Source organism: Melopsittacus undulatus, chromosome 1, assembly GCF_012275295.1.
Source record: "Melopsittacus undulatus isolate bMelUnd1 chromosome 1, bMelUnd1.mat.Z, whole genome shotgun sequence".
NCBI classification, from domain to species: Eukaryota; Metazoa; Chordata; class Aves; order Psittaciformes; family Psittaculidae; genus Melopsittacus; species Melopsittacus undulatus.
The window spans coordinates 19,719,710-19,743,673 of NC_047527.1; the positions used below are offsets into that span (position 1 = coordinate 19,719,710).

Below are 23,964 nucleotides of genomic sequence, written 5' to 3' on the forward strand. Positions count from 1 at the left end.
ATAAGCTAAAAGGAAATATGGCATGTGCTTCTGAGTCAGCAACTGATCAACCAGCACCATCCATGTACTGCTGGCCAATTTTTAAACTTATTTTTCTCTTAGAAATGTGCTAATTTACTCCATTCATCTCAACTTGGGTATAGTAAGAAAAACAGCTCCCAGGTGACCGAATTTGCTCCATGTAAAATTCCACATGTTTATTCAGCTAATTGCTTTCAGAAATAACAATGTACTGCTAAGCAAACTAACAAAATTATACACATGCAACTACGACATAACATCGAATTACAACTAGATGCCAGCTGACACTGTTTCATTACAAGTAATGGCACTATAGGAGACAGAAAGCTAACACAAATCAAGGCAATGCAATCTGGTATGATGAGATACAAATTGAAGGAAGAAGCATTATTCTATTTATTTATTTTACCATCTTCTATTTGACATTGTTTTGTGATCCAAGCCAATTAATCTTCCTAGTACGAAAATCCCAGCAGAGCTCAAGGCAAGTGTAGGTGCTTAATGAATGACAGAGCAGCCAACTCAACATAAAGATGAACAGAATGTGATGAAGGTAAAGCATACCTACAACTTATTTCCCACATTAGATTAGTGAAGTAGTAGGGGTTCATACTTCATGTTCATACTTCACCTTCAGCACTATACAACTGTCACAATACTTTATTAACCAAGTACTAAAATAACCAGCATCATCACTGAAATAAAATCCAGCTGTTTGAATGAAAAGACCAATGTTGCTGGCTATTCAGATTGCACCAAAGTAAAGAAAGTTTTTAGTATTTGAAAAAAAAAATAATGTTTCAATAGATTTAATCAGACAGATAGTACTGAAACTGTCTAATGAATTAGTGTTTGTAAAGTACTTTGAAGATGAAAAGTCTTACTGGTAAATATGGGCTAAGTATTATTATAATTACACAAAGAATGAAATACCAGATAAGACAATGTCCTATGGGAATCTGCAGAAGCTATGTTTTAGAGTGAAAGTAATTTCCCATTACATGAAAAAGTTGTTGCAAAAAAGTTTGCCTGTGAGCATTCAATATTATGAATAGCAAACTGCAGCTCTGGATTTATGGGAAAAGCTTCCCTATGTTACTCAGAGCACTTTGCTGCTTCTTCCACCTGGGCAGCAATCAGCAAGCTGTGAAGGAAGGGCAGCTGAACCCTTTTTAGATCTAAGCCCGGTTCTGTAGTACTGCAGGTGTTTCAGGCTGCAGAATGAATGTGTCGACATTCTGTAATTATAATAGAAAGAATTTATAAGACCCTGGTGTGCAACTCATTTTTAACATGCAAATTCCCTGTTTTCAGCGTTTCAACTTTCAAAGGCTTGTGGCAGTTTAAAAGCAATCCTCTTATAAGTGTATAAATTGCAATGATTATAGGAACAAGTTGTAATTGTTTCTAGTAAGTTTTTAGGAGTCTTTGATGTTATGATTAGTGTTTTGTATGTTAATATATTGATATGGGTGCTTATTTGCCTGGATGCTTGTATGCTGAAATGGTCACTAGGTTGCCTCAGCAAACAAATCTTTGATCTCAGTAGGTCTGTTTCGTTGGAAATAAAGCCTAAAAGAAACTAAACAAGAACAGTGCATGCTCTGAAATATTCACAAAGTGCTGAGATTGGTGACTGAAATACAAGGAAGGCAAGTCATAGTTTTGCAACCTAATCTTCAGGGGGAATGCCAAAACTAGCCACACTAGATAAGTAATTCCATATATTTAAGTGGTGTTTTGGTTTGATTTATTTTTTGGGTTTTTTTTTTTCACATACCGTAATGATACCACAACATCATTTACAAGGCTTTCACAGTTAGTGACTGAACAGCATGGTGTATAGTCTACAGCAATACTGATTCAACCCAAGGCTCTTTGGGTTGGTTCAAGATGCAAAACAAAAGCTTTTGTATCTTGAACTGAAGTAGCTGTTAGATGTGGCATATTAGACGAAACATGTTTTGGGGGGTCTTGTAAGAACTCATACTGAATTGAGCAAATCTGACAATTCACATAAGACAGAAATAATATGTACTGCCACTAGCCAATATATTCCAGTGAAGCATCATCACATCATGACACTACACAGAGACTAGAACGTCAGAGGTGACAATTCTGAAATCCAGTTCAAGTTATCATCTGTTACCATGCTGACATGGAGTCTTACCATAGTCCAATCAAGTTCACATTGTTCTTAGAAAACCAAATTTCAGTTAGTAGTCTACTACTTTATGTAACATGGAGAAATGCTATCCAGTATTCCCAATAAAATGCAAATTCACTTTTTTAAAGTGTATAGATTTATTGGTGCTTCACAGAACCACAGAATCCCAAGGGTTGTAAGTGACCTCAAAAGATCATCTAGTCCAACCTCCCTGTAAGAGCAGGGTAACCTAGAATACATCACACAGGAACCTGTCCAGGCAAGCCTTGAATATCTCCAACATAGGAGATTCCACAACCCCCCCGGGCAACCTGTTCCAGAGGTACTAACTTTCAGAGACAAATGGGTGGTATGCCTTATGTCAGCTGATGCCCTTCTGTATTTATAAAGCATTCAGTACACTACAGATACTGCATATGGTCTTTATACCATTTAAAGAAAAAAAAAAAAGTCAAAACCAGAACAGGGTAGGAAAATGGGAATGAAAAATGTTTGACTTTATTACATAATTTTCTTATTATGCAACAGGTATATTTTTATCTCAGTACCTTACAGAAGAAAGTAGAGAAAAAAATCAGCTTGTGTTTACCTTTGCTGTACACAATGCAGTTGTTTTTGTTGTCTTCGACTCCTTGCCAAGTCACATCCAGCAACCACTTGGGGCCAGCAGTCAATACCATAGGGACTGAAGCCTTTGTCTTCTGTAGGAAGGATGATAACAAACAGATGCCATTTGCTTGCCTTGATTAAGAATTTGAATAATAATAGCAATAATAATTTTATTTGCAAACAACAAAATCTCCAAACCCATAAGTGAATGTCTTATTCCCCTATCTCAGGATTTTTTTTAAGAAGACATATGCAGTAAGCTTTCGTTCTTTCATTGATTGAATGGTGAAACTATTACCAAGGATTTTTCCAAATGATATTGGATCAGATCTCCTAGATTAAGCATATCTCTGGTGGCTGAGAATTATAAAGGGAATGCAGATGACTTTCACAGCAAAGAGCCAAGTGTTTAAAAGTGAACTTTAGACACATTGTACTTCATTATCAATGGGATCTCACTATTTCCTGAAACAGACAGGAAAGAATTTAAAGAATCAGTATCCATTTCAAAGATCTGTCCTGGGTAACATTTATATTATCACAGGAAATTGTTGTGCATGGAAAAGGGAATTTTTCCTCTTTTGCTAAGTGATGATGTGCGATATTGCTATGTCTGAAATAACAATACTGCTAATGATTCATTCCACTTTGTCTCTGAAAGACTAAAAAAGAAGTTATATTAATAAATTCAAAGGCACAGAAGTAAAACATGACATCCATAGCACATGAAAGGCATTCAGGCAAGGACACACACATGTAACAAAACCATCTCCTGTGTGTATTACAGATTCTGTATTTAGAGAATTTGGTATTTGAAGAAATAAGGTAGAGGCTTCAAATTTATTAACACTTACCTCCTTTACTTATCAAATGGAAAAACCCCTGTGGGTAATCCTGAGGTTGTCAGTATGTGCCACTGAGATGCCAATAAGACATCTATAATTCACAGTTCTTTTTCTCTATATCAAGCACAAAACCACGACAGAGTACAAAGTACAACAGTCACCACTGATTTTTTATTTTGTTTTTTTCCGGGATATAATTCTGCCTAAGACATTCCAAACTTTTCTAAGAGAATTTAATTTTTTTTTTTTATTCCACCAACAATCCTCTTGCTGGCTCTAGGTGGTTAAAAAAATCTGACATAGAAAAAATCATATATTTAAAGGGACACTGCAAATGTATTGGCCATATATATTATCCGTATCTCATCTAGAAATGTAGTGAAGTATATTAAGAGTTACCACAGAACATATTGCTTTCCCAAAATATACACAAAATATTTATTAAAAAAAGATACTATTTTAAATATTTTAGTGATATAGGATTGTTTATCTTTTATAATACATATTAATATAATTTGATACATATTTTAACAATGGTGATCAAATAAGACATATTGAATGTCACAGCTCTTCATATTTCTTCTTTTGATCTGTTTATGCTTTATAACTGTTTTAGCAAATGTAGTATTTCTTGCTTAATTTGCATTTTATATTTTGCATTTTTCACGTAATGTTTATGCGTAAGTCACACTCCTATATGCTGTCCATGACACCATTCATCTTCTAAAAGTGTTGGAAAAAAACAGATAAAAATGAGAAATTAAATCAGTAAAAAGAACTGTAACAGCTAACAACAATATACCTACATAGTGTAAAAACACCACAACCAGAGAAATCCAATGTCTCAATTACTAGAACTGTTTTTTCTACAGGATGATGAAGAAATTGTGTTTGCCTATATGAAGTCTTATGAGCTTCAACCTAACTGAATGCATTTGAAATATGAATTTAAATTCCAATTTCTAATTGGCAAGTAAACAAGATATCCTTTTTTTTTAATTTGGTTAAGTTCATATATAAATTATCAAGAAGCCTGATATTACCAAGTATGAAATCAGTGCAAAGTATTCACATATGGACTGCACAGAAAATGATGTAAATAAATGAACTGAAAAAGATCTGCAAGAGATGAGATGAAAGGTAATCAAAATATTATCTCTATCATTTATTATAGAAAAGTCTGGACTTCAGTGACAGTTACACCAAAACAGTGCAAATGCTGCTATGGAAACAAGGAAGAGTGGTGATTCTTCACACAGCTGAGAATCATACCCATATAAATACAAACTTTAGCATGAATGTTATCAACCATGCCTTCACAGCAATAATGAAGAGGAAGACAAGTACGTATTCCTACCAAATACTGCATTTCTTCAACTGCCTTTTCAGTCAAGTCTTTAGCATATTTTTTGCTTATATGTGCTCTCAGTTGCTGGTAATCCCAAGTACAATTAAAAGACAGTGCAATATTATCCAGATAGTGGACTTTTCCAAATATACCATAAATGATTAAGACATTCAAACAAGTATTTATTTTTTAAGTTAGAAGCCAAGTTAAAAAAACAAAAGAAAAACAAAATTCTATTTTTAAAGTGCAGAAGGAATCTACTTAATTTTCACAGGATCTAATTCCCATTTCTGGTTTTCTTCTTCCCAGACATCTGACATCCCATCGTGTCTCTCCCATCTGTAAAGGTATTATTTGCATTAAGGTGGTATCAAAAGGCCTCAAATAACATCAGGATCTTGTGCTGGGCAATAGTTTGTTATCTACATAGACAGGATAAATAATATGTCCTGGGAAAAGATTATACTTAACCACATACTGCTGAGGAATAAATGAGATGCTGAGATACCCTTTGACTTTCTCATGGAGATTAATTTTTCCTTTAGTAAGTGGTAGGCTTAGTCCCAGGCCACTGCCTGTTTCGTCTAGACAACAAGAGGCTCGTGCCTTGTCCCTTCTGAGATGAAGCAGTAGCAGGTAGACTGAGTACCAGCAGTCAGGATGTGAGTCTGCTCTGCTGTCCCGCACTTACAGGGCTTTTTTGGAATTTAAAGAACTACATTGAGTTCACTAAGTCAGCTTCCAGGTCAGCTTGGCAGTAAAATGTGTAATCAGTTCAGCAGCTGTGAGTGGTCTCTAGGCACTAGAGGTAGGCTGGAGGAGGAACAGGGTGTTTTGTCTCACAGCTCTGCTAGCCCACAAGAGCTGGTTGACACCTCAAAAAGAATTTCCTATTCTCCTATAGTTCTGCTCCCAAGCTGCACAGATATGTAAATAAACTTCTCTTAATATGAAAGCAAAACTTCACAAGGCCCTGGCTGCTTATGAAGCTTGGCGGCTCCAATAAGTGAGACAGGCAATGGTTTCTCTTTGAAGTACTTCACAGACATATTGTGTGAGCTGCAAGACGAGTCAGGAAGTCAGGACCACCGCAGCAGTTCTTGGGAACTGGCATCCTGCGAGGCTCACACATTCATAGGAGGTGTTCACCACCGACAAAGGCTTGCGCTTGTTGTGCCTTATTACATAGTAAGAATTGAAGTGAGCTTGCTGATTCAGGAAAGGCCATTTCCCTAAAATGGTTAAAATGAAAAGACGCGAGTCCAAGATAACAAGAAGCTATGGTTAAATCAGTCATGCCTTTATCACCTCAAGATTAGACTACTGCAATGTGCTATACCTGAGGCTACATTTTAAATCCATCTGAAAGCTGAAGCTGGTGCAGAACGTGGCAACCTGCTTGTAAAGCAGAATATTGTGCTTTGAGCGCATTACACCAGTGCTTTTTAATCTGCACTAAGTGTCTGTGGGATTTAAGGCACTGGTTACTGGTTAACCTGTGAAGCCTGGGACCTGTCTATCTGAGATACCTAATTGAGACCTGCCAGATCCTTCACCCCAACCATACAATAACAGACGAGATCCACAGAGAAACATGAAAAAGGGCTTTCTTGGCTTGACACAGAAGGGGTGACATAACCTTCCTGACAGCTCTTTACCTTTAGGATATCATTCCACTTGAAGTAAAGTATGCTCATGATCTGACTCTCAGAGTGTGCTATGAGAGTGTGCTATGAAAACCATCCTCTAATTCATAAGATGTATTTATTACTTAGTTGGTCGTTCTTAACATGGTGGTGGTAGGTGTCAGCTACTTTCTTCTATCATTTCAACAGTGCTTTTAGGAATCTCTCTAGCTTAAGAAAGGTACCTCTACAAAAAAAAAGCGTCCTTGACACAGGAGCAACTATGTTAAAGCTGCATAAAAATTAAGACTTCAAAAACCAAACAAAATTTTACTTCTTCCTCCAAAAGAACTGCTACAAACTACGGAGAAGCTTACAAAACATTCTGCCCACTGCCCAAGTACAATCATAGGGATCTGCTAACACAGGTGTCCACAAGATGAGGCCATAGAGCAGTAACTTCAATTTTGGAAATGGGGGCATATTACAGAACCACAATATTGTTCACTGCTCTACACTAGATAAGTGTGTATTCTACATTTGAGTAATTTTTACCTGAAAATGCAATTTCTGCTAATGTCTTCATGCCATAACTAGACATATTTGACAAGGACATACAGGGTCAAAACTGTGATCTCTCAGGGAACAATTAGTATCAGCTAATGAGGATAAAAGAGGTCAGGCAGGCATTCACTTTTCACTAACCTTTGAAGCAACTGGACAAACAAGGGAGGTAACCCTCCATAAATGTTTATATCCAGTCAAGAGGTTAATGGAGATAAAAATAGCCATCACAGCAGGCTGAAATAGTTTTGCACTCTCGCTAAAAAGAATCAGTGCTGACAAGTAACATTAGGTGGGGTCGTCCCTTCAAAGATTTGTAACATATGATGTATGTGGCCTGGCAAAAACCTGAGGAAACTCCCATGTTGAAGGGAAATATGGTATGAACAAGTTGGTTTAAACCTATGAAATTCTCAAATGCCTGATTTTTGCTGGTTGTTTCCAAGAAGATACAAGTGTCAGAGCAAGAAACAGGTACTGATCTAATATTCAGTAAGTTGCTGTGACATGACCACTCTGTCCCAGGAACGGTGTTACAAAAACATTACTTAAGGAGATGCACTGTTCATTGAAAAATCACTACATTTCTATCTGTACCTTTTTTTTTTCTTTTTCTTTTTTCTCTCATCAATACAGGGCTCTATAATGTCAAAACTACTTCCTTAAAGTACTCTCATCAAAACAGAGAAAACGTGATGGAGACTGAAGATCCTCAAGGGTTTCTGCTTCTAATTGTATTTTGGTTTCCACAAATGGATTTTCATTCTAAATCTTCCAAAGAGCCTGAGCTTCCATGAAAGATACAGAAGATTACCAAAATGTCTTTGTGCCCTTGGAGAAAGTCCTCACGCCTCACTCTGCAGAGTTACTTTATACAGCCAACTAAAAACAAGACTCTGCTGGGAGGAGAGCTGTAACTATACCTCAGGTACCTTCAAATATGAGTCTGGGACAGTAAAACACCAGTTAAGAAACTGACGGAGGTTCCTCCTTTGAAATTCAATTTAAATTCAATTTGATCATCACACGGTCGACGTATCTTCTGACATGCTGAAACTGCAGAACATCCCCCCTCCAGAGGTTAAGTTCATTTTTGGTGATCACCACACTCAAGACAGAAAAAGAGCTTATCAAATCAGTTCAGTTGGGAAGGTCACCTAAGAGGTCATTCTGGAGCGAGCAACAGCAAAGATCTGTGTGAGTCTCAAACTACCCCTAATTAATTAATATTTTTAAGATGTTTATGAACAAGAAGTGTGGTAAGTCGACTTTATCACATCACACTCACATTGACTGCCTCAGTGTATTTCTTTATCATACAGCTGATTACAAATCTATCAAACCCTAAGACAAACCCACCCAAATAGCCCAATGGACATAAACAGATCCTCATTTCTTTGTCAATTTGTGCTCAGTCAATTGGATTGCCTCTCAATTTCTGTAGCTTCCTTGAAAACTCTAATCTTTTTCTAAGGGTGATTGAGTCTTGGAGGAAAATTTATCTCAAGGACTTCTCTGGAAACCCTGCCAGTCAAGGCCTGCGGCAGCACTTCATGATGCCATGGCTTTCTTTGCTAGACATGCTGAGGCAACTCCTCTCCACTCACCTGAGATTGGAGATGTCAGGTTTTCAGTGCCGTGGTTTCATGCTGTATAACAAGCATCACCAAATAAAACAAAGTCACAAAGACACTGCAGTCTCCAGCCTACAAACACCTACTCTGCAATTGTACAATTGTACCAAGATTTCAGTTTTCACAACCCTTGCTATGTCTAGCAGTGAAATCTTCACACCTAAAATAAACACAAGGGAAAATTTGCAATCCTTAGTCCTTCTGCTTGAAAAAAAAAAAAGTTTGGAAAATGATACAAAGGTAATGCAGTTAATTTCACCTAAATCTGCAGACAGCCTGGGTAACTGTTTTAGTTACTGCTTTACGACTTTATGGGATTTGTGTTTCTGACAAATGTTCAAGTATCATCCACCAGATGCCTGTCTTATGTCTATATGAAGAGAGTACAAGAGCTGTTTACCTGCACAGATGTAAAACCAGGCATGAACTGGAAGAAAGAAGGTAGACAAATTTTTGCTTGTGATGGGCCATGATGGTGAAAAGAAAGTGAGGTCAGTGCTACTTCCCAGTATCTTGAACAAGGTGGAAGGAAAAAAAAGTCTTCATGTCTCTTCTGCTCAGGCTTCTGGATTCTGGATTCTTGTTGTGTAGTGCTAGTTGTAACATGGCAGTGCAGCACCTGTGGACTGGCTGGGTGTGAAACAATTGGCTCATTCCTAGTCTACAATTCATTACATTTGTCTATTTATACTGGGATTCCATTTATGAGACTAGTCTCTTCAGGGGTGCAAGTTTTCAGTTTTTGGTGACAGTAGAAGAAAAAGAAATTGAAGAACCTGTGGTCAAACCAAAGACTTCAAGTGTTTCAAACACAAAAAAGGGGAAAAAAAAATTGTACACACAGATGGAATCCCAAGAGACAGCTGGGATTTCCTGCAACTGAGAAACCCTGCTGTTTACCCCAAGAGATCATCACTTGTCAAGTGACAAAATGGAACATACATTTCACCATATATCCACAAACCTAAAGCAGACCAAAGAAAACACTTAAAAAAAAATACTGTAGGTCTGTTAATATTTTCCAACACTTGTCATGCCTTCAATATGATTCCAAATTTTTTACTAATATCAAATATGCCTGCTGACAAATGTCCCTAATGTTAATTAAATGTATGCTAAATGTTGAGATAGTTTCATGCTACCTAGCTAGAATGTATATTTTTCAAATCTATAAAATAAACATAAATCAAATCTCATTGCAACTTAGGTACAAAATAACGGCTGTTGAAAGCAGCTTTAGCTTGTTTTATTTAATTCAGGGTACCCTTGGAACCCATCTTCAAACTCTTCCCCAGAACTAGGAAGATTTAAAATAATTAATCCAGATTCTAGATCACCTGGTCCTATCTGAGAGTGCTGGTGATTCATTCTGGCTGCTTGACATGGGGCCTGGAGAAGGTGACAACCAATTGATAGAAACAGGAATGGAAAAGCTGGAAAGTGAACCTCTGAACACCCAGTAAAATTCCCCTACCACTACCACCCAATGCCATTGAGCTTTATACTCCTGCCCTTCCCTCCTACAAAGTTTTTTCACCTGACTTCATTCTGAAGCTGCTCCTCCACTGTCAGCCCACCTTTCTCCTTTTTCCATTTTGTATATACCTGGCTATGTGTAGAGAACTTCTCCCTTCCCCAAAGAGTATGGGATGAACAGCAGTGTATTTTGCCATCACTCGCTTCAATTTTTTCATTGCATTACTCTTATTTCTTTCTGTCCTGTCTGTTTCACGCTTTGGGAAAGCAGTATCTGTGTATGTATACGCATGTGTATCTGTGTATGTATACGCATGTGTATGTGTATATGTATATATGTATGTATATGCATATGTGTATATCTGTAGTACACAAAGACCAGCACCAGGAAACCACATTCCTAGTCAATGCTGTGATTAGCATAACTATGATTAGGATATTCTGAAACTTGACAACACTATACCACTCTGCTGTGGTATGTTGATACCTATGGGTAGCATGCCCACTGTCATTGTGTCTTAGCACTCAGGTATCTGCAATGGGTGTTGAACCTTTCCGCTTTAACATGAAGTTGAATACTTTGGATAATACTATTTCAGAGATGACATGCACCTGTACTGATGAAATCACACTATATATAACTTATCTTTAGACAAGATATAATGCAATGCTGCTTACACACTTTCACACAGAATTATCAGTGCATTCTTCCTACTGGGTTAACTTCCCTGTTGTAAATGATCGTCTACTCTAAGAATTAGGTCTCTCATTCTACTGAAACCATGCTGATATTTGCCAGAAAATATTTTACAAATACACTTGCTTAAATGTAAGTTGTTCCATTTTGCTAAACATTTTTTTAATGTTAAAGAGATGAACACTGCTGAACGTGACAGCTGCAGTTCTGCACACATGGAGTTTGCACTGCATGGGTTGAGGGTCTAAACTCTGAGTTTAAACATCAAGACCTATTAATTGTCTGACACTTGCTCTCTTACTTTGTGAAGGATCATTTGGGCCTGGGGTACTTAATGTGACAAGATATTCCAAACGATCGAGGGAACACAGAGGTTTTTCTAGAAGACATGAAGGCATTTATATTCCATATGGATAAATGTTTCCTCATCCCACTGTCCAGCTATTTACAATGACTACTGTATCCACAGCTTAGTTACAGCATGGTAATGAATAATTTCTGGTTTGCAATAATTTTGGATTATTTTCTCAGTTGTACTTTTCTTACCCTGTAATAGATGACTTAAGCCATCGTTTCCAGGAGTACAAATTTCATGTATTATATGTATTTATTTTTGTCTAAGGAATACATCAGAAATATAAAAAGAAAACAGGATATGCATAAAGCCTTTTATAAAACTCCACTGCACAGAACTACAGATTAGTTAGTTGTTACAATTTCTGCTTATTATATATTATTATTACTTTGTCTGGAAGCACAAACACATGTTGTATATATTACTTTAGAAAGGTAGATGAAAGGTGAATAAGAAAAAAATCATGCTTTAACAGCAGTAAAAGACAGTATTTTTTCATTTCAACCTTTTCTTCTCTCAACCAAAAATGTAGAAAATAAAAAGTTCTCTGTATAAGCTTGTCCAATATTTTCACTGTATAATCCAGTGCAGCTCTATTAGGATTATATTTCCAACGAATATTTTGAGACATTTATGAAACACATATTTAATACAAAGGTATTGTAGTCAAAGGTGTAGGCATTATAGTATAATTCTCTTGATGATGCATGAAACAATACTTGAACTTCAGTGGTACTCACACTGAATGCACACATAATATTATATATAAATTCCTACCTATTTGAAATAGAATTGGTGAATAAGAAAAAAATAAAAATCTTCTGGGCTTTTCTTCACAATTTTCAAAGATTTTTATTTTTATATATATTCTTGCCAATAAGAAACTTGGTACTTTCAAGTGACAGTATAAATCCAATATACAGTCATCTGCCCATGTTTTATATTTGTTAAGATAGCATAATTGTTTGAGGTAGAAGTTTAATGCATGATTCAACAACCAGAAGTCTACACGTATGACTTTGATTAATTATTTTTAGTTCAGTTAAAACATCCTAGTTTATCTCATTTTAAGATTATCCTTGACATATTTAGAAATCCTAATGCAGATTTTATGGCCCACACCTATCCCTGATGGTGCTAATGGACTAGACGTAATGAATCATTCTAATTTGGATGAAAGGACCACACAACATTGTGGCAGTCTTTTAGAGAATTAAGGCTCAATTCTGCTCTTCCAGACTTATGAATGCATTTCTAGGATTAGGCCACATATCTGTACATCTGTTGAGTCTCAAGGGGTGTATACTCAGCTAAGTATTCTGACCTTCCAATGTACTGTATCAAATGTGCGGCTTTGGGATCTGAAAGGATTTGATTACAACTGTATTTTAACACTGATTTAATATATAATTATTGGGTAAAACCTAATTCCTCCTTACAGCTTCATGTAGAAAATTCCATCACTATTAAGCAGACACTAGGATATTTTTCACCCAGTGAGTAAATGGAAGAAACTGAAACACCCACCCAGGATAATGTAAAATCAAGAACAATTTTAGGATGGCTTTAAAATCAGCTCTTGTGTCCGTAAAAAACAAGTTAAATTATTTCCTGTGTGTTGCTGGTTGGTACGCTGTTGCATTATGCATGATTCTTCACTGCTCATGTAAAAATAAACCAGAACATGGTTCCACTAGTGATTTTCAGTGTTATTCTATGCTTTTTTGTCTACAAGTAATGAGGCGAGGAATTAACTTTATATATATGTAATACTGATGGAGAAGTTTGCAAATAACTGGAATTTTTTGTTATTCTCTATTCACAGTATAATTTCTTTTTGCTAGTATATCAAAGATAGAGTGTTGTAGAAGTTCCTTTAGTTAGTTAAACTTTCAGACAAAGACACATAGTGTTTTCATGTAAAAATTTTAAATGTTTTTATTCTACTGAAACACTCTTCCCAAATACAATCAGTGAAAAAAAAAAACCAACCAAATATAAAGATAGGTTTCACAAGAAAATTAGTTCAGTAGAAATCAACATATGACTACACAGTATTTTAGGGGTTTTAATTTTTCTTCAATTCCATCAAAATTTTTATAGATTTTTAAATAAATAACAATAGTGTTGAGTAACTGATTAACATGGCAATTTCTGAGAAAATGAATTTTAAATTCTGTGCTTTTTAATCAATATGATCCTTAGCAGATCTAAATTATATATTCATGGTGCTTACATTTCTTTATCAGAAGTCTTGGACCAAAAAAGATGAACTGAGCAGAGCAACACCTTTACCTAGCAAGCAGTTAATTTATTCCAGCTGGCGAATGTATTACACATAATCAGGCCATTTTTTCTCCACTGCCTTAAAAGCGTGACTATCTTTTTTTTTTTGCTATTCTCACATAAAAATGAAAACGAAGTTCCTAAAATGCCCAGTGGCAGATTAAAAGGATCTTTGTTTTTTGTAGCTTGTATGACATAGTTGTGTAATGCAGCTTTCATTTAAATTGCTTCTATGTCCTGATTATATGCAGCATGAGGAAGAACTGCAACTATGCAAGTTTTCATGAAAAAAAGAAGTTTTCAAAGAATGGGTGAAGGTCCATCACTGGGACTGGAGATAAAAATGGAGAGTCCAGCAGTGGGAATGGTGAGGATGGGCCTCTGGTTCCAGTAAGACTCAACAAACAACTCAGATCAGAATCTTAAGTGCAGGAAAACAGCCTGTAGCTTCAAGATTAGCTTTCTCGCACTATTCCTGAGCTAAGCCAGTACAAACATCATCATGAATGCATAATTATGATTACGCACTACACTATGCATAATAGATCTTAAAATCTGGAAACAAAGAAGTAGTGTAGGAATACTGTTTTCAGGGTTTTCATTTTGAACACAATGAAGCTGTGTGTAAGGGTAAGAGACTTCCTCTGAGTAAAAACAGTTCCACAAAAATATATTTTACTTGGAAAATTAATTCAGATACTTATGAAACAATTACACATAAAAGAAGAGCTATAAGGGAGGTAGGGACCTAGTGTTATAACTTGAAAATAACAATGAATGAAGCCCAAACCCTTCCCATTTTAACTTCTTTTAGGGAACTCAAACTATCACTTGGAATAAGGAACAACAGACAAAGAAGCTGGCAGCCTGGCAAGTTTATTTAAAAGATCTTTTTCTCAGAAAGAAATAAATTGATTTTTTTTAATTCTTTACAGCAAGAATTTGACTATGAATATCCATTATCCATTTCTCGTACTGATGGATACACACTGGTTAAATTTAAATGCTAGTATTGATATAAGAGTGTTGCAACTTGCTTAAAGGATGGATTAATTCACTTTGATGTGTAGTACAGAAACTGTGAAAATGATGACTGGAATAACTGGGTACATCTATGACTACAGAATATTGGTGTCAAACTCTAGCCAGTCACTTGTCTACTGATTAAGTCACTTCAGGACAGCAGTCCATGCTCTCTAATAGGAGTCTTTGGGAGCTGTAAAGCCTCTGTTAGGGATCACAAATCCAGGGAGAGGTCCATAAGCGGAAGGGGGCTGACATTCAGAAGTAGGGAGCATCAAAAAGATCAAATTTGCACCTAGGTCATAGGAGTCAGTTTATTTTTTTTAATTATTTTTTTTTTCCTATCACATGAAATTCAGAGTTGTAGCAAGAATCACACTGGGTAGCACCTCACTGTGGACTGAATTTAAGTGATTAGAAAACTCTCCTACTGTTGGCTCAGACCAGATGCACAATTTTTTTTAATTCCAAAAGGTAATTTTTCCTTGAAGGCCTTTCCTGGTTCAAAGTAAATCAAATTGGATCCCTTCTACTTCCAGGAAAATTTTCAAACCAGTATTCAGATACCTGAGGTAAAAAAAAAAAAAAAAAAGGCACCAGATCCCTAATGTTCCAAACACCTCAACATCCCAATAAAGTCAGTAAAAGGGAAAGCAAGCCCCTCTTCAGTGCATCTGTTATGGAGCCAAGAAAGTAACTTAACACCACAAACATCATTAGCAGTATGAAAAATCGAGAGCTCTAAAAAAACAAAAGCTTTAGGAACTGGCAGAATTGGAGAAGTCCTGGCTATCAAACTGCAGAAGTTAGTAAAACTTTGTACTAGAACTTCTTTTCCTCTTATCACAGAAACTGGCATTAAAACACTACAGTACTCCAGCCGCACTATCTGTTTCAAACAACTACCACATATCACTTGGCACTAATTGGCAGCAGCTGTTCAAGACAGGATTAAACTTGGCATCCCAACTGAGCAGGGTTTCTCCCTGCTCCCAGAAGATATGGGCCTCCAGGTGAGGTGTGATGCCACTGCCAGCATGGGGCATCAGTCTGGGTGGAAGCCACCTGGCTCAAGGGTTGCTGCAGCCTCTGCACATCCAGTATTCACAAACCTTCTCAGCTTTTAAGGGGAGGAAATGAATAGTTGCCTGATTTTCACAAGCTCAGACCCCTTTTGCACATTGAAGAGAGGTGCCCACAGCTGCAGAGTCCGTGAACCTCTGACAGCTCCTGCCAGTCCCAGGGGGAACAGTTGGGTGATGAATACTGGAAAATCTGCCCTTTCGCTCCTCTGCCATGGAAGTGACCTTTGATCAAACTTTCTTTTGCCAAGCTGTGGATGGTGAGCAAGTGAACACCAGCTGTGTCATCAAACAAAAGAAGCTACGCTCTAATCCAGCCCTCGCTGTGGCATGGCTTTATGTTCCACAGGTGCAAAGGGATGCTCAGGAGGAAGCGCTCCCGTCACACACAGCACAGGAGACACCAGCCTGTGTTCCTTGAAAGTTCAAGTGAAACTTGATTTACAGCCACATCTTGAGCAGTGGGTGAGTGCTGGGACAGCAGAGAGGGATCTGGACAAAGAGTGATGGGAGGTGGGGGCAGGGGCAGCAGGTTCCCTTAGTATTATAAAAATGCATCTTATTCTGTTTTTAATCAACGAACCTTATCCAGCAATCAAGGCAGATGTATAATAAGCTGAGCTACTGTGTAAATCTAAACATTCCCCACAAATAGAAAAGATACAGCCTGAGCTCTCTGATTGTTACTACGGCAACTATCTAAAATGAAAATCTTGTTAACCCTTTGCATGCTGTAGCCACCCATGCATCAGTGTTAGCTGACTTCTGCGCACTTATCTCTCCTTTCTCCCCCTCAAGAAATTCATAATTGTATTGCTTCACAGTAGTTATGCTCTGGTTATCCTATTTGAGACTGAAAGAACTGCGATAGATGGTAGTTTTGTATGTACAGCCGAGTTTTGTGACTTGCTCATTACCGGGATTATAGTTCAAAAAACAACTAATAAAACACAACAGAAAATCCCTAGGTTACTCCACAAGGGCTGGGATTTTGATTAAAACCTTGACAACAGGAATGGAATGCTTCCTAGTAAATCACACTACTGCTTTTTCTTTTAGTTATGAAATTATTTGACTGTAAATAGCATATTTGTCAGAGGAATTATTTCTCTACAGTGCGTTATAAACAGGCTACTTCTAAAATGCCTTTTAAAGCTTCTATTTCTCAAGTACTCCACAGAAGACTGCCAGTGATTTTAACAAAATAATATATTAACCACATTGCTTTGAAAATTAATAGGCAGGTATTTGACTTGAAATCTCTCTTAAATGCTAGAAAATTCAGACAAATGAGAAAACTGACTTTCTAATTTCTATGAGAGTAGCAGATGATTTTAGAATCAAATTTACACTTCTTTATACCTGAATATTAGGGACAGTTTCATTATAACATCTGTGTAGCAATGTCATGACAAAGTGAAATTCTCTGCATTTGTAGACTCTCCCACATTTCATTGCTGAAAATAATGGAAGCCACGGAAATTTTGTCATATTTAAAGCGAAGGAAGCAGGACATGGCCCATGGACATCAATTTTATAGATTTTTTTTTTTTAACTTTGTGCCTACCATGTAATTAATAGAGACTCTTCAGTATTAGGCAGAATTAGACTCTTTATGACATTCCCAAGTATGTCATTTGAGACAATATGTACCATATTAATTGATTGTTACTAAAAGAGAATCATCCAACTGATATTCTACGGCATTCATTTCAATCAATTCAACATAAAGTAAAAAGGTCATTATCATTACTTGGACACTTTTGCAGGACTGAGTAACATACACGTAACTTGAACAAATTAATAAATAACAATAACATACTTTTCTTTATAAAATTAAAATTTACATGTAAAAGCCTGTATAAATTGCGAATGACAGAAATGGTGTATAAATTATCTTAAGATCTTTTTGAAATGGTGCCCATGTTAAATTGAAGGTTATCAAACTTCCAGTACATGAAAGATGCTGCTTACAACTGAAATTGAAGAATACCCAAGCTGAGTATTTAAAGATTAGTGAACTATCACTATTACAACTCTTCATTTTATTAAAAGGAAACACTAAGATTTTTAAGTTTACCTTAGAATTGTTTCAAACTTTGAGAAAAGGATTGGTTTAAAAAAAAATAAAATTGGATTGTTATATATGTCAGTGTATGTATGTTAGAAGGTAGAAGTCTTAATATGCGCTATTCTTAATTTCAGAAAGCTGAACCCATTAAAGTGAAGAAGCTAGCTTTCTTTTTCCTTCTTAATAAACACCTATGTTTCAATAAAAGCTCACAGACCTCTCCTGCACAGTACACAGACTGAAGGGCAGACTACTGGCATGGGGTAAAAAGCACACCTCTGGTCTGATCCAAATTTCTTAGGATTAATTTAATGACTCAATCTAACTTGATGTTTTGGATCATGATGAGTGAGGTGCACAACACATGTAAGGATGGTGCTGGAATACAAGTAAGCAAGAAAACGTTCACCAGAGAATGACTTCAATTAGCTCTTTTGACTTGGGATATGTTCCATTTGTACTTTTTAACTCCTGAAATGCATTCCATTTTTTGTAACTAATCTGAAATACAGGATTCAAAGTAACTTACTTTTTGCATTTTTTTCCATTTTTTTTTATACAGTCAAATGGACTACACTTTCTAGAGTTAATTTCGCATTTACAATATTATGATCATTAGATTCATCCTAGAAGCTTTCCAAACATCAAGCCTATTTGTCCGTGTTGGCTTATTTCCCAGGAATATGTCTGAAATAATCTAGAAATGTACTGTCTAGTCATCCTACTACATATATAAGCAATTCTTCAGTAACTCTAGAAACATACTATGATCCTAGTTTTCCACTATATTATTCAAGAAAGAATTTTCTTTAAAAAACACATTCCAACATCACTATTTTTTTTGTGGGGGCATTTTATCCCCTGCATGCTCTCTAATTTCCATATTATCTTTAAATGATGTGTTTGCCTAACTGGTCTATTAACTGACTGATTTGTAGTCTGAATAACTCTTAGAGGTAGATATGTATCCCAACTCTTTCAGCTATACTATAGATGTATATAAATATTGTGAAAGGAAAAGATTATTTTTATGTGATTTATTTGTCCAGGTGAATTACTTGTCTTCTTGGGGGCAAAAAAGGATCAGATGTTGTCTTCCTTGAAGAACCTTTAAAGACTTGGAGGAACCCCACCACATATCCACCAGAGAAGCCCGCCCTTCTTCTGGGTATTTGACCTCCTTGACAAGGCACAAAAAGAGTCACGGGGCTTACAGCAGATAACAGGGTTTCTAAAAAGCATTCAAAAAGAAGAGGCTGTAACGACCCGCACACAGGGTTTGTAATGGTGAGGCCATCCTTGGGGGGAGATTCTGTTCTGGTACTATAAATTCCTCAATAAACCTCAGGAATCCAGCACACAGGAATCTCGTAATCTGACTGCAAATCTCCATTTCTTCAATTTTAATCTAAAATGCTTCCTAAAGCCTAACAAACAAAAGCTTACAGTAAAGCTATAACTAAGTGCCAAATTTGGAAATTATTACTTTGAAAATCAGCTAAGCAAGGTTTATTTCCAACAGTAGCAATGTCTCAGATGACTGCCACATGTAATCACTTTGCAGTCTCTTATTGGTGTTTAACTAATGGCAGCAGAGAAGAATCCTAAAAAAAGGTGCACTGCTGGAACCTATAAGCTGTTAAATCTTCATGGACATATATTATTCAGGAATGAAAAAATAGCCTTTCCAATTTTGGTAATTTGAAAAGGATATATATATTTGAAAAATATTACTTGATTTTGGGAAAAATACCCAAATACTCCTTTTTTCTTTAGATCAATAATGTTAATAAAATAGAGAATACAGTAAAATGTTCCAAATCCTGGTTAATTGTGTTATGAACCCTTTAAGTGTTTTCTTTAAACTCATTACTGGCTTAAAGTGTGCAAAATAGAATATTATATTTCATGCAAATGCCAGGTTCAAGAGTAATAGTTAACAAAGCAATCAAAGCTGTGCAGGCATATCTGTTCAGTTATGCAGGCTCATCTGTAGTTCCACAATAGACAAGCAAATAGACAATGGGTCATATTTTACTCTCAGCAACACAGACGCTATTCCCATTGACGTCAAAAAGAATTGCACCTGTGTTTCAGATAACAAAATTTAACTCAATCTTTTCAGGTCATCCTTTCTTTGTAGTTTCCTCACTGTCAAAAGATTTTATGATGTTAGTAATCTCATTTTTAATTTAAAGAAAAAGAAAAAAAAAACCCCAAAATGCTTCCCTCTACTCCCCCTTCAGTGTTAAGGCTGACCCTTTTAAGTGTTTATTCCAGCACTACTTCAGCTCAAAATACCAGAGGAGTATAGTATAGGAGTATAATACTCAGTAGGAACTTCTGTGGGGTGAAGCTCAAAAATAACATGCTTTGGATCATGTAAATGTTTACCTATAGGAAGAAGGAAAAAAAAAAAGACAAAAAACCGAAACCATTTTGTATTTCATTGTACTTTATGAAAGATAACATAATAGATGGGAAAACCTCCCTTGATTTCATTTACATACACCATCAGTATTCATAGTACATACAAATAACATGACCAGAAAGTAAAGAATTCAATCCATTACATTTTTTATTTTCCCTGAAAATGATTTCCAGCTAAAGGAATAGCAATCAGCTTAATCACCGCATGGAAAACCATAAAGTGGGCACAATATTGCTCTCCTGAAATCAGTGACACACCATTGCTCATGTTTATAAATCCATAACATTTTCATGTAATATATCAACAGGCTGTGATTGGAGGCAAATGGATAGAACCATGGCAGACATACCAACTACAATACTCAACAAGTACACTAAAAGTTAGGATACTAAAATAATGACAGCATTAGAAGCATAATACAGTATAATTAACTTGGGGAAGGATGCCAGCATCATATAAATGTAGTGACACACAGTTCACTGCAGCAACCAGAATTTTATGTATCTGTGCATCCTGGTAAGTGCATCCTTGTATGCTCCCCAGCATCGTGCTGCAAGTGGTCCAACCAGAAGGAGATCCAGGTAGCTACATTCATACACATTTTCCTGTAAGTTTGCTGCAGCTAAGATGGACCTTGTGTTTAGAGATCAGGCTCAGGGACACTGAAGCATCATGTTTTCAGCTGCACTAGAGGACATGAACTTTGCAAAAACCTTCACTGTTTCTCCCCCAGAAGAATAGCCTTTCTTTGCACCGATGTTTCAAAAAATAATGTCTTTCAACATCCCTTGAGTTAGAGATTTACATCCTTAGTTGAGGATATAAAAAGGTTGCTAAAAAGGTTGCTCAGGCAAAGTACTTGCTACCATTTTGCTTTCTGTACTCAGGGAACAATAGGTTCTGTCCAAAGGACTTGGGAAGGAGGGGACAAGCAGAGCCCATACTCCAAAATCTATTTAAAACTAGCTGTGATTTTTGGGTTTCTTTCTGTTTTAAACAATATTTGCTTTACCAGTGAACAACTGTCTGAAAGAATCCCTGTTTTTATGCTCAGGGTCAGTTAGGCTTTATCTTACATAAGGCATGAAGTTTTATTTTACTTCTCCAAGAGTTACATTGTGTGAAGGAGGTATTAAAATTCCTTTTCCAATATAATGTCTGAAAGAACTCAATCATATATATGTTACTTAAAACCAAACAAAAAATGGCATAAATTTGGCAGGAACAGATTTACTTGAATATTCAAATGACTTTTTGAAGAATTAATCCATTTAAAAATCAGTTGCAGGGATACACTGCCAATAGAAATAGCATTGAAAGAGAAATTGCTCTATACAAAGAAAAACCACAGCAAGTAAGTAAGGGCATTACATGAGAAAAGCTCTACAATCACTCTCTGAATCACTGTTTTACTTAGCCAAAGCATTTTTAAGGGCCAAGATGCAGGATCTAGACTCATTTAATAAACTGGGGCCACGGTATTTATCAGCAGCAGCAGTTTTTCTAGCTTTCATTCGTTCTGAAAGACTTAATGCTTAATAGATTGAATAACTATAATTTATACTAGCCATTATTCAGGTTCCAAACTCTCTTTATACATGGATATTTTACCTTTTAGCATGCTTTGACTTATTTTTCATCATATTCTCTTCTACTTTGTGTTTCACTAAGTGTTTTAGTGACAGGTAAGGAAAAAGGAAAAGGAAGGTATGTGAGTGGAGTCCTGAAATCTCCCTCTCTCTCATTCTGAACATCGCTATTAAATTCAGAAATCATTCAACAGACATTGGCTAATCACCATTACTCTGAAGGATTACATTATATAACAAGAGATGCACCAACTTGTATTAAGAAACATTTGACTTCAAACTACATGCTAAAATCAACAGGAATATACTATCTTAAATACTTGAGCAAAACTCAGTAAAAGATACAGTAGGCAAACATTGTAGTCAGCTCAGCAGTGATTACCAACTCATGCTCCAAATTCACTATAAAATGAAAATCAATATTTCCACAAGTTCCTGCAACATAAAAGATAACCTTCATTGATTTTTCTAGACTTAGGCCTCACTGATAAAATCTAATATAAATTTTCAACCACGAGGATTTGGATCAGAGCAGGGGTGATAAGTCCTGCACATCTCTTAAGAGGTGGAGAATTTTTTTTTTTAAAGTGCACGTTCATACTATTTATAATTTGCCCTGTGCAAGTGAAAGCCTTTTCCACCAGCGCTATCAGGAATCTCTTCTAATTTTTATTACTGTGAGGCTAAAGCCTGTTCCAGATAATTTGGAAATTTCAGGGGAATTGTGATAGGGCTGATGGTGCAGCCCTGGCTGACTTGAGAAAAGAGCTAACCCGTAATAGCCTCCATGGCCGTGCTGATTAAATGTTGCCATAGATGAAAGGCCTGCCATCGCCGCAATAAATTAACCAATCACACAAATCCCAAGTCAGTGCTAATCCTTCCTTGATACTCTGATCCTCTGATCAGCTCAAGGAGGTAAAGAAACTGGCTTGTGACGCTTGGTGCTCTAACCCCTGGATTTCATGTACACAACGAGCTAATGATATCTTGCTGACCAGTTCAATGGGATGAACTTCTCTCACAACCCTTAGGGAACACTATGGCCTTCTTTAAAAAAACTGACAAGCACATGGCAGGTTTTGTGTTTTATTACAACACTGCGGGAAAACTAACCAGCACTTGTTAACCACAATGAGCATCAAACTGACGCATGCTACAAAGCATGCTGTATTTTACAAGTGCAAATGATGGATTAACCAGGAACCGAGACACTAAACTAAGACTGACTGTTCAAGTAATTGTGAGGAAGATATCCAACTTTCAATAGGGAACTTTGCTACTTTTCTTATTAGCCTAATTTTTATCCTTACAGTTTGGGGAGGGGGAGCAGGAGGAAGGATGCATCCACATATCTGAGAGCGGAAGAGAGGAAGACAGAGTCCCTTTACCTCTTACACACTCGCTCAATTGTACTGCCACAGTGTGATTATAATCAGATTTAGACATAGACTCATTTAATCAATTAACAGCAGGCCTGAACACATGCAGCATTTTCTCATTAATTATGTGAATGCTGCCTTTCCACTACACTTTGTGAAATTGAGTCTGTGCAGTCTGCATTAGTGTACTTCATAATTGGGGAAACTTTCTATTTTTTTTTCAGTAATTGGTTGCTAAAAGTAAGAAAGCTCTGGGGTTTGCCTCCAGGGCTTCCAAACATAAAGAATTTTTGAAGTACTTCATTATCTCTCCTGGTCAGTCCTGTGAAATTAAAACTGTTTTTCCATTTTTCTTCGAGGAAGTGGCTTGAAAGTAGGGTTCCTAGAAAATATGTGTGTATGTGCGGTGCATGTATGGGCATGTGTGTCTTTGCTCATGCAAACATACACACATACATGTAAAATCACAGAACTCTGGCTTGTCCAAGAGACTGCCATCACAGAAGTCAACACAAACATGAAGCATACAGGATTTGACCACTATCAGTTAATTGTATTGAGGAATGATAGGTCTCCAGATCTAAGTGGGTTGCTCAGCCTCTTTAAGAATGACTTCTTTTTCCAAACTTACACAATCAAGATCAATCATACTTGAGTGATTCGCTATGTGGTTTGGGAGGGCACCCAATTAGTCAGAATGGATACAATTTATAAAACCAAGTATGCAATTTGGAAGAGCATTAGCTACAAGAGAACCGA

At 36.5% G+C, this 23,964-nt stretch overlaps 1 protein-coding gene across 1 annotated transcript in view; it reads right to left on the reverse strand.

The window, feature by feature from the left end:
* ZFPM2 (zinc finger protein, FOG family member 2) overlaps positions 1–23,964 on the reverse strand; it is a 246,160-nt gene that overhangs the window by 106,313 nt on the left and 115,883 nt on the right. The window contains exon 5 of the mRNA XM_034070325.1: positions 2,778–2,889. Within this exon, the coding sequence (XP_033926216.1) occupies positions 2,778–2,889 (112 nt within the window). The remainder of the gene's footprint in view (positions 1–2,777; positions 2,890–23,964) is intronic.